General features: G+C 41.7%; 1 protein-coding gene across 1 annotated transcript in view; it reads left to right on the forward strand.

Moving 5' to 3' along the window:
• LOC8028363 (sodium/hydrogen exchanger 3) overlaps positions 1 to 11,577 on the forward strand; it is a 32,721-nt gene that overhangs the window by 14,501 nt on the left and 6,643 nt on the right. Inside the window, exons 6-11 of the mRNA XM_042287273.1 lie at positions 32 to 234; positions 2,788 to 2,877; positions 2,989 to 3,062; positions 4,568 to 4,958; positions 8,228 to 8,459; positions 10,233 to 10,418. Of these exons, the coding sequence (XP_042143207.1) occupies positions 32 to 234; positions 2,788 to 2,877; positions 2,989 to 3,062; positions 4,568 to 4,958; positions 8,228 to 8,459; positions 10,233 to 10,418 (1,176 nt within the window). The remainder of the gene's footprint in view (positions 1 to 31; positions 235 to 2,787; positions 2,878 to 2,988; positions 3,063 to 4,567; positions 4,959 to 8,227; positions 8,460 to 10,232; positions 10,419 to 11,577) is intronic.

Below are 11,577 nucleotides of genomic sequence, written 5' to 3' on the forward strand. Positions count from 1 at the left end.
CTGCAGTATTAATAATAACCTTGACTCACAGGGGTGGTACTCCTGACATGGCCCATCAACCGCTTCCGCGTGCACACCCTCAATAAGGTGGATCAATTCATCATGGCCTACGGAGGATTAAGGGGTGCAGTGGCCTTTGCTTTGGTTCTGGTTGTCAATGAAGATGTTATTCCCACCAAGAAGATGCTTGTGACAACCACCATTGCAGTGATATACTTCACAGTTTTTGTCCAGGTGAGCATGACCAACCCTTGACGTAGCTTTGCCCTTATAAATTATGGCATGCAGTTGTCTTCTTAGGGATTAGAGCAGTAATTGGAATTAACTTGGAGGACAAAAAATGAAGCAATTTTATTATTATAGATTACTTATATTTTGTAGTGACTTAATTTCTATGAACCCTGCAATTAGAAAACATACATGGAGTCCTATGACCACTTTACTCCTGCTGGCAAAATTTCATTGCAGCGAAATATTTTTAAAAAAGCAGCATTGTCACAAATTTGTTAATTGTTTACAGTTATAGGCACTTCATTGCAATGGGTGCATGTTCGACATGTGTAATGCAATGGGGAGGGCACAGACTATCAGTGTGATATTTACTTTGTACAAGGCCATTGTTAGAACAGGACAAGACAGGAAAAGAGGCTGTTTTCCTTTACTGTCATGTCTCCAGCCTGGAGCTTTACCTTGTCCAAATGTAGTATAGCTTCTGGTGCAGCATCAAAGTTCTATCCACATTTAGCTTCCCCTATAGGAACACCCCTGAGGCATCCTGAAAGCCATGATTGAGTCACAGTGTTAGATTCTGTGGTAAGCAGTATTTCTGTAAAAACACTGCCAATAAGTATGGAAGTACTCCCACATTCTTTTTTTTAAAGGCTGACCTACAGAATCATCTTCTGCCACGCAAAAAAAAACTATTTTCTGGTGTCTTTCTCTCCATTCCCTCTTCCACGCCTTTCTAACCCTCCCCCAAAAGAAGCAGGCCTCCGAGCTACCCCCCCCCCCCCCCCCCCAGGACATGAACAGGGTTTGTTTCTTTCTCGAGTTGAGATAAAGAAATTGAGGAGCGGTTCTCTCTTTTCTGGCTCTTCAGGATTAATGTATGTTATAGGGGAGGCTATGAAGGAGAAGACCGACACAAAAAAAGCAACACGAGAGAGAGAGAGAGAGAGATATAATAAATGTATTTGAGAGAGATTGGCTGTAAAAGCAACATGAAAGTGACATCATCAGTGTAACATGGTCATGTGGTATGTTGTGCCACAGGATGCATCGCATGACCACATTACATAACATGTTATTTTATGTGATGTGATGGAACATGAGTCTACAGTTAAGTGTATAAACTAGTGATGGACCGAATCTGCCGAACTTCAGATTCAGCAAAGTTCAGCACATGTCGAACTTTTGAAGGAAAGTTTGGCAAAGATTCGTCAAAAATTCGGCAAATGTCTGCACACACACGAGAACGCGACGGGGCCATGGATTACAAATGGACGCTGTGCAGTCGTGCAGTTACCATCATGCAGTGTAGTACAACCAGCGGTTACGGCGAAGTGTGGAGTAGGCAACACAGCAACTGTGCGTTTGTGAATGAGTGTGGTTCTCTTCAATATTTTCTGCCTCAAGAATAGAAGATTGATTAGTAATTTGCGTAGTCCACTTCACAAGTGACAATAAATGATGCGGTACATTCTGGATGACGTGATTTTCATTTGACCTTTTCAGTGATGCAACGAGGAAGTTGAAACATTGGCTGACAAGTACTTTAAAGCACTCCTCGCAATTTTAACAATCCTGTTTTTGGCTTAGAGGTAGTGTGTGCCAAAACATAATATTGCTTTTTCAATTAGCATTATTTCGCGATTTTCATGTATCTGCGTAAAATTGAACACAGAACTATAATGCATGATGTTGCACATCCGACATTCCTAACTCTGCCCTACTTCCTAAACGTCCGTGTGTGTCCTAACATCAGAACCCGGCATTTTAAAGGTTAAAAACAAGACGTTGCAAATATGGGACGAATATTTTCATGCAAAGCTGACGTCAAGTGACTCAAATCGAAAAACATGCATATTTACAATGATATTGTTATCTCTTCTAATGAAGGCTCAGCAACCGTTGCATTCATTTTTGGGCATGAAACGGTGACTCCCAGAGAAAGCAAGAATGCAGTGTTATTGCCTTCATTTTAGCAATGTACACACACTTGCGGGCTTGCGCTGATGATGCCTCAAAACCGAAACTCTCGTAGCGTGATTCGTGACTGCGCCACGCTCGCTACTACCCAACCCTGTTGTTACGCCACTTCTGCAAGCGGTCACTAAAATTGCCAGTAAACACACAAAAACGACACAGATACAATTATCTTGAAGTATTACCTTACTTAGCAATAACTGTGTTATTACATGTTGCATTTAAGTTAAGAAAAAAAAACATAAAACCTTTTTTCGCCAGGAAAAGAAATAAATATCAACGTTAAGTCTGGTAACAATGTATTTTTGCCGTATCTTTGCCGAACCTTTAGAAAAGTTCGGCAAAAGTTTGGCTTTGCCGAATCCCAAGATTCGGCACGGAACTTTCGATTCGGCAGAACACAACTGAACTGACGTTAACGACCCTATAATATATTCGATATACAAACATTTTGTCAGCAATGATCAAAATGGGCTGCAAGATGCTATAGAGAATAGCCATAATTATTCTCGGGAAATGTAAATTATTACTTCATATTAGCATGTAACACTTCAGAAATGTGATTCCTTTTGTCTTTTTCAGGGGATGACAATAGGACCCCTCGTACGTCTGCTGAATGTACCACAAAGTGTCAAGGGACAGATGTCTATGAACGAAAGACTCCACACAAGGGTGACTAGATGTTTCAAATTACAAATTCCTTAGTTGGTGTAACAGGTGAACTGCCTCATTAGTTTCCAATGTCACCTTGATGATGACCCTAGCTAATTCTTCTCCATAAAGCTCATGGATCATCTGATGGCTGGTCTGGAAGATGTTACGGGCCAGTTCATGGGTAACTACAAGATCCGTGACAAGTAAGTTCATTTATAAAGGTTCTCAGTGTGAGTCGGGTGACCAGATGCTCTGCTGGTAAGTATGGTGCTAGGCTACTGACTAGAAAGTAATCTGCTGGTTAGTGAGCATCATACCTGCACACAAATGTTTTCTATATGAAATTGGGCATCCCTGTCAAATGGCAGAGTTAATCTGCCATGAGTATGCGAGTATACTGTACCAGTGTGGGTCTTACACCCATGAATAACCAGAATAGGTGAAGCGTTGCATGTAACATGTAGTATCCAGTAATATAGGCATGCATGCAACCTGAACAATCCGCTTGAAAAAAAAAAGGTAGTAAGTACTTTTTCCTCCGAATCAATTAGCAAAACATTCTTTTATTTAGTTTTATAGTTGAATGCTTGTTTGATCTTCTTTGAGATGCTTCTGGTTTTTTATGTGATATACAAACTATGAACTGCCAAAACTGGTGACATTGCTTTTCTCTTGCCATTATTCTCACTACAAGCAAGATGAGCATCTCGTGGTCTAGCACTTGGTCATCGGCACGAAAAATCTGCACAATGTTTTAAGAACATTGTGCAGATTTTGTGCGCACAATGACTTCCACATATATGGTGCACAAAATGACTTCCACATATATGGTGTGAAATATTCTGAAAGAAAAAAAAAAGTAATCTTTTTTGCATGGCAAGCTAAATAAACGTTTATATATAAGCATCTCTTCATTATAAGACTGTTTCATTGTAATAACAATTAGGATATGCCCAGCTTGATACTTTGGTCACTTTTAAGCTGAATACCTGTTGAGCCAAACATATTTTCAAAGTCCCTTCGTTTTTGTCATAAAGGGACTCTACTGTATTTAATTGTCTGCCTGAAGTTTTGATCAATTGTGTTGCAAGGCCCATGGCAGAGCATTTGTACTTTAAAAAAGCTTGCCTAAGTTTGTAGTTTTGTTTATTTTCAAGCGTCTTACGACAGATGTTAGGCATTGGTCTTAACAAAATTCAGTACACACTTCATAACCGTTTGCATTAATAACCATAAAAAGTTATAGATGGAAAGGCTGAAAGTTTTTTAGGAATCGCTAGTGCTTAACCTTCCACAATGCCAGTTTTGCAATAAATAGAGTTCTTTAAATAAAAATAAAATAGAAAAAAGGACATGGAATGCCAATTAAACCCTCGTTATCTATAAACCTTTAAATATTTAAAGCAAATTGCTCCAGCTGCAAATTTGCCCATTTTTACTAACAAACCATGTATGACCAAAGTCAACGACTTTTGCAGGTTCTCATCGAGCTGGCTGACTGCTCTAGAAATATTTATCATGCATCAAACTAAGGATCCATTGCCTATCTTATAAGACAACACAACAAAGTGCCAGAATTGTACCTCAGACACAGGCATTCATTGTCATTTTCTTATGGCCGTCATACACTATACAAGAATACCATGCTTTGCTCCGGCCAAGTTTGATAAGAGAGCTTATACCACAGTGCCTGCAAATTGTGATGCAGGTTCAAATACTACAACAACCGGTTCCTGCGGCCCATGCTGCTCAAAGACCACAGTATCCGGGAGCCCAAGATAATTGAGACTTACTCCAAGTTGAATCTGGCGGATGCCATGAGCCTGATGAAGAACAACAACAGCCTGGTGCCAGTCATGACCAATGAGAATGGGTTGTCGCTGGCATCGCTGTTCCGCACCTACACCCAGACCAACCTGAGCAAGAGCAACACGGCCGCCGAGCCAACTTTGGGCGAACTGGACCTCCCCCTGGACCGGACAGCTACCGTGCTCAACTTTGACATGAACGAGCTCCAGTATTCACCCAGCAACAAGGACTATGCTGATGCTCAGCTACACCACATTCTTTCGGACTCCATGTTCAAGCCCTCGCGCAGGGTAAGCCCACAGCTACTCTGATGTCTACGGATGCCCCGCTGCCCGTCCTGGTGTTCCCCGTGTCATACAACAAATTGGCCACCTGGTTGTCAATATTAGGACATGGTTTGAGTAAGACACATGACATCAGACACAAGTATATGTAGTACTGTCTGTGCGCTCATATTAATGCATTTCAGTAGTGTTACAAAAATGACTCTCATGGCTTTAGCAGCGGCCATGAGGTGTAATTCCAATACAAGAACGGAGCCACAATTTATTTTCTCTGAAAAACGATTTTGTTGTGCAGTGACTTTAATATCTCAAATAATTTCAAAATTTGATATGGCAGACTCTTTTAACTCTTTGAATGCATTTCCCCCACTGCACGGGGGCACTCCAGCAGACACCCGCGATGCACTGCTGCAGCATGGCATCGCACAGAGGAGAAAAGCACTAACTCCAAGCGGGCTTGTTCATCTAGTAATGTGCACAAATTCTTAATATTTATCGGAAAACACCGACAGTTATATTCTCCAAATAAAGTTTTGACAAATCAATAGATATAAATAAGCACTGAAAGTTTTATTCATATCATTTTGGAATTTATGATTATTTTATTCCTATCTTGGTAAGTACTACAACTGAGTTTTTATGAATTGTTGGCACTAGTGATAATGTAGCTCTTGAATTTCTTATGCTGGAGTTGTGCCCAGATAGAATAAACACTGATAAGTGTTGATATATAATGGGGAAATAATCATAGATGTAGGTATTACATTGAATCTTTTAAGAAATGCTAAAAAGCTAACCTGTTATTCATTCATTCGTTGCTTTATTTTCTGCTTCATTCTAAAGATTACCTCACTTTAACTGCTTTGCCCTATAATGTAATTATAAAACCAATTTTCGGTTCTAAAATTAAATTATCAATTGCTTTAAATAACAAAACCAGACCCAAGGTTTGGAGTAGAATAAATGCACAATCCAGTCCCGTAATCAGTTGGAAGGTCTTGCGACTGACAGAAAAGGACTTAATGCGTAACAACAAACAAGCATGCGGTATTGCTATATAAAAGGACTCTGCTACTACTGTTGGTTAAATGTAGTAAATAGAACACAGACACTTTCGTAGGTTCTTACTGAATAGCAGGTGTGTGCTTTGCCAGTTTCAACAGAGTTCAAAACCTGGTCAAATAAAGTTCAAGTTGCTGAATTCAGTAAAACAAAGTTACACACTCATAAGTTTCAACGTCACATTTGGAAGGAAATGTAACCTTGACCCATCATATGTTATTTTATTGATGAACAAACACGTCATTAAAAAATTGATGTGAAGTTTCTGGGGATTACTTTGGGTCAAATGCACTTTCTTTTCATTTTCACATTAGCCAGGCTCTTAAAAGCCAGTAAAACATTAGATTTCCTTACTTGAAACCAACCTACCCTTAAAATGTAAAACAAGCGCCCTCTCCAAAATTGTTTTTGTGAGGTCCAAGAGAAAAAAGCAAAAGGGGCACTTCGTGGGGCGGGCTTCACTGCCTTGCACCGGGGTGCTTGGAGAAGCAGCTAACAAGGAGGAGCATTTCGGTCAGCTAGGTCTAGGTGGGCTCAGAAGTCTGGGGTGGGCGCTGGATAAGTCCCTTGTGTAGGTTTCATACATGTAAAAAGTAATGAGTGGGCACTTATTGTGACATGGGTCCAAGCTCAATATTCTATGCATGCGTTGCTCCTACAATTAAAAAAAGCTGCTTTTTGTTAAAGCCTTCACTTGGTTATCCATGTGTTTTGTGGGACATGCTAGAAACTAGAAAGAACTTTAAAAAGAACTTTAAAACCATGCCACAAGGTTTGTACTATGAAAGTATAGTAGAAATGTCAGTGTAACTGCAACTAAAAATGCAATTGGATGGGAACCCCGAGATCAACAACAATTTTGCCTGGAGTTCTCGCTGGCTGTCTTTAATAACTTTGTGGGAATTTACAAAAAAAAAAAAAAAATTCTTGAAATTAGCAAACAATGTCTCAAGTCATATGGATTATTAAAAGAAAATCACAAATATTTTGTCATGCCAACTACGAGATATACCCCTATTAGTTTTTGCATGGCACAATCAGAGAGTAGAATACATTGCCAGAGTCTGCCTTTACAAATAGGGTTGTGTATTTTTGGTAAATACTGATAAACCCCGAAAATTACCTCCCAGTACGGTTTTATCAAAATTGTGGAAAACTGAAAAACCCCAAATGGGATCGCTGTCCTTCAATAATACAAATAAAAAAAAACACCAACGTTCACAGAAGGAAGGGCTTTTATCTAGTTTTATTTTTTTTAACCCGGAACATACCGTAATATCCTAAGAGAAAGCCCACCCAAAATCGATAGCAAATCGGATGAACATAAAAGGTGAGCTAACTTTCGGTGTGCCATAAGAAGAAATGTTAAAAAATGCTAGTTTTCGATTTTGTGACCCTCGAAACTTCTGATCGCAGGAAGGGGTGATGTACCAAAGACAACTCTCCTTCCCAGTCAGCAATGTTCACTCATCTTCCGCTGTGATGAAGTAACACCATTTCTGCTAAGGTCACCGTTGTTCAGGGCCCTGCAATTACTAGTAAAGGGCTATTTTGGCGTTTCAGAAAAAAAAAAAATGTCATGTGAAAAACGGGGGTAGGCTATCTTTCGGGGGTGGGGCATCTCGGGATATTACGGCAGACCCCACTGAGCTGTCATGAGGCTGCTTTTCTTTTCTTTTTTTTTTTTTTCAGAATTACACTCGTTTTTCTTTCCATAGGTACCGGGATGCTTTCCGAGCATTGGGGTCATACACATATGTTCCCTGGAAGTTGGGGAATCCCAATCCAGTATCCTTTTTTTTTTTTCAACATAAGCCCCGATAAACGCGGATTTTTTTTTCTGACACCGAAAATTTACACCACAAAGCAAAACACTGAATTTATGGCGAAAAATAAACCCCGAAAAAACACCCCCGAATTCAAAGAAAAATAAACTCCAAAAACATGAAACCCTATTTATAAATGCTAATGTGGGATTGTTCCTTTCAAAAAGGGATCCTGATCTATAGCTTTCCTTATTTTTAATTATGTAATTTTGTGTTTATATAACAGCTTCTGGTCTATCATCATTATCTGTGCATTTTGCACAAGTGGGTTGTTTTCAGGTCGTACCTCCTGTAATGCTTCGGTGCTGCAGTTTTGTTTCTCTAAATAAACAAAATAAAGCAAGGTAGAATGAAGCGCATTGACATGGTGATACCAACCGTGTGCAGGTAAAGAGGCTAAGCAGAGACCGGATAGACGGAGCTGAGGACCAGCCTGCTTTCCATCATCACATGCGGATGCAGATCCGCACATTCCTTGGCGAAGAGCGGAGGCGCATGCGGAAGGCACGCTCAAGCCGCTCGCCTCATCAGCAGCAGCATCATCACTCTGGGCACGGCGAGGATCCCCCGGTGCCCTGCAGGCACCAGCAGGAGGCCAGCCGCAAGGTCCCCAATGGCGGTAAGCAGAGACCTCTTGGGCAGTTCAGCTGTCAGCTGCTCTGGAGTCGACAAGTCTGGCGTGTGTTGCACAAACTATGAACCGAATTTTAGATGTTGCTTGACTGGCCACTTGAAATCAGCTTTACCGGGCACTCTGCTCTAATTTCACGAGTTTCTACAGACATTTCCTAGAGTTGCAATGGAAACATTGTAATGAAGCAGACGTCTGTTAGTCACAAAAGGTTTGTTGTGGCAATTTTCATGATAGCACAGTAGATACTGTCAGCTGTGTGTCTCCTTGCATCTACATTTTGCAGATAAGAATGGGGAGGCATCACTGTCACACTCATGCTGGTTGAGCATGGCACTGCTTCAGATAATCCGGATTTGCCGCGACGCTTACAACCGCTACAGAGTTGTTGGTTTAAGCTTGCTGGTAAATTAAGTACTATAGGTATACATTTTCTTCCGAGGACCTTTAATGGCGAGATGTGAATAAATTCTATATGTTTTAAAAACAAGCCGTTTATCATAGAAGTGCCAAATTGAACCGTTTATGAATTTATTTATTTTTTAATATATCAGTCCCACACTGGGGACTATGATGAGTGAACAGCAAAAAGAATAAAATGGTTTACTCTATAGCAGAGGTGGCCAAACCGCGGCTCGCGAGCCGCATGCGGCTCTTTGCTGGTCCAAGTGCGGCTCGCGGATCCCTCGTAAGAAACCCCCGCCCCTTTCCGCGTTTCTCCAGGAAAAAAAAAGAAGGGATTTCAGGCAGCATAAAGTATGACCCTCGGTTTGGCTACTTCATTACGTATGAGTGCACAAGGCTGTACTGTAGTACAGCCTTGTGCACTCATACGTACAGTCAGCCTCTGAACAAAATTTAAATTTGGCCCCTCCCTCCTGCGGCTCTTGGAAGTTTCGTGGTTTCGTTTGCGGCTCTTACGCCGGGTCAGCCTGGCCACCCCTGCTCTATAGCATACCTACAGTTGCTTTCTTGCGCAGTTGTTGCAATAATTTAACTCTGACATTAAAAGGTCAACTTGAGAACTTTTAAAGGGTAACTCCGGTCAGTTCCGAAAATTCTGGGGTTATGGGTGATTAATGTCAAAACAACCAATAAATGGTTCTATGTTATTTGTTTTCCAAAAAGTTATATAGTTTTCTTGCGTACCTTGTTTAAACAAAAATCACATAATGAAACCGAAACCTTGCTTGCGGTAGGCAACATTGGTCCTGCTCGTCAACTGCTGGACATCACGTGGTACAGAGACGTTGAGACAGCTACCGGACTCGGGTACGGAGACGTCAAGACATCAAGGAAAGCGGCGGACAGCGCCCCACACTCCCTTTTTTTCTCTCACCCTTGCGCTCCACACCTCGAAACGTTTGAAACAGACAAAACAGTTCTTCCAGTTGTTGATGTTCTGAGCAGTGCTGGCTGTGCCCACACAGCAACATTGACTGCGCTGCTCCGCGCACCGCGCGTCACCTGCTAGATTGGGTGGATTTTGGTGACCGTGGAGCCACTCCGACTTCGTTGGCCGGTTTAATACACTTTTAGGCAGAATTGTGTGAGAATATTTTATGTGTAGGCTTTTCAGATGATACGACGTAGGACTGCATTGTTTTCTCAACATTGAAATTTGACCGGAGTTGCCCTTTAAGACAATGAGATTCCTCTAGATTTTATGATAAAATCTCGAGTACTTACGAGACCCAAGGGAACTCCGAGGAACCAAAATCGAGAGCCCATGGGCTTAAAGAAGTTTGATGTCTGGTGCAGACAAGCCACAGCTGCGGTTCAGCCTGCCCATGAATGGCGACTGCCCAGTAAACATCGACAGCCAGCCATCAAAGACACCGGGCTTAGGCTCTCACCATGACCCGGGCACGCATTTGACCCAGCAGGGGGATGCTGATGAAGGCATTGTATTCGTGGCTCGTCCTGCCGGCTCCAGCCCACCCAGTGGTGAGTTGCAAAAAATAGAGCATCTTTTGTACACCAAGTGTCTACTAGAGAGATCAGGCAAGTTGGTTTTGCAGGTTAAAGAAATTGGAACCAGTCAGCTTGCAGGACGGCTTTGGTTTCTGAGAAGTGTTTCCTTGTGTGGCCAACCTTGGTATTTTCACCATCCGAAGTGCATTTGTGATAGGATATGGAGTAAAGATCTTAGGATACTTATGATTTGTAGGGGTCTACAAATATTCATAATTTTTTTTAATTGCGAATAGAATATTTCCTCATTCAATTTGTCATCCATCCGAATCGAATAGTGATCTTTAAGTTTCAAACATTTGTCGGATAATTTTTGAATACTAGAATGGTTTAGTGCAGCGAGTTTCCCTTCTAGGTGCCCTACCAAGCGCCTGCAATATGCGGTGTGCAAGATATGTCACTATGCTTTTCTAGGTACTAGAGTAACCGTATATGCTCAGCTTGTGGTGCAGATGTGTAAGCACATTGGTCTCCCAATTTGGTCCTCCAAGTATCGTGGGAAGCGACCTTAGCAGGAGACGTGACAGGCACGACAACATGCAGTGGCGATTTGTCACGCTTGCACCGTAGTGCATATTTGTCAGACTCCATCGCTGCCCTCCCCCAGCATTTCTTCGGCAGCTTGGAAAGCAAAAGCATGCCAGCGTGCCATGTCGCCTAGCTGCATTGGTGGTCTAAAACATTGCTGGCATTATAAAAAATGCAATTGCACAGCTTCCTGTTTGTAACACAATGTTCAAACGCTGAAGCAGTCAGCTCGTCCAACTTCTGTGTAAGATCCACATTCCGCATATGCAAAGGGAAATGTACAATCCGTCCAAAACTCGACACCCTACATGGCCACTTCACCACAAGTGCCTTGAATCAATTCGTTCATATGTGACCCCTCTCCGCCAATGAGTTGTTTGTGGAAAAAGGAAAAGGAATGTGCTGCTCTGGTAATGTTTCCGTCTATAAATCGGTAGCCAGCTGATACAGTGATGCAGCTCAGTATGCACAAAAAAGCGGGAAGTTTTTTTTATTAATTTTTTTATATATAAGCGCAATAGAGTGTGGAAGTCTTTCGACCACTTTAACCCTGGTTTGTCCAAGTGCCTCATGTGTGCTGCCATCCTCAAGGCACCGACTATAG

Source organism: Ixodes scapularis, unplaced genomic scaffold (genome assembly GCF_016920785.2).
Source record: "Ixodes scapularis isolate PalLabHiFi unplaced genomic scaffold, ASM1692078v2 PGA_scaffold9__187_contigs__length_104089568, whole genome shotgun sequence".
Classification (NCBI taxonomy): domain Eukaryota; kingdom Metazoa; phylum Arthropoda; class Arachnida; order Ixodida; family Ixodidae; genus Ixodes; species Ixodes scapularis.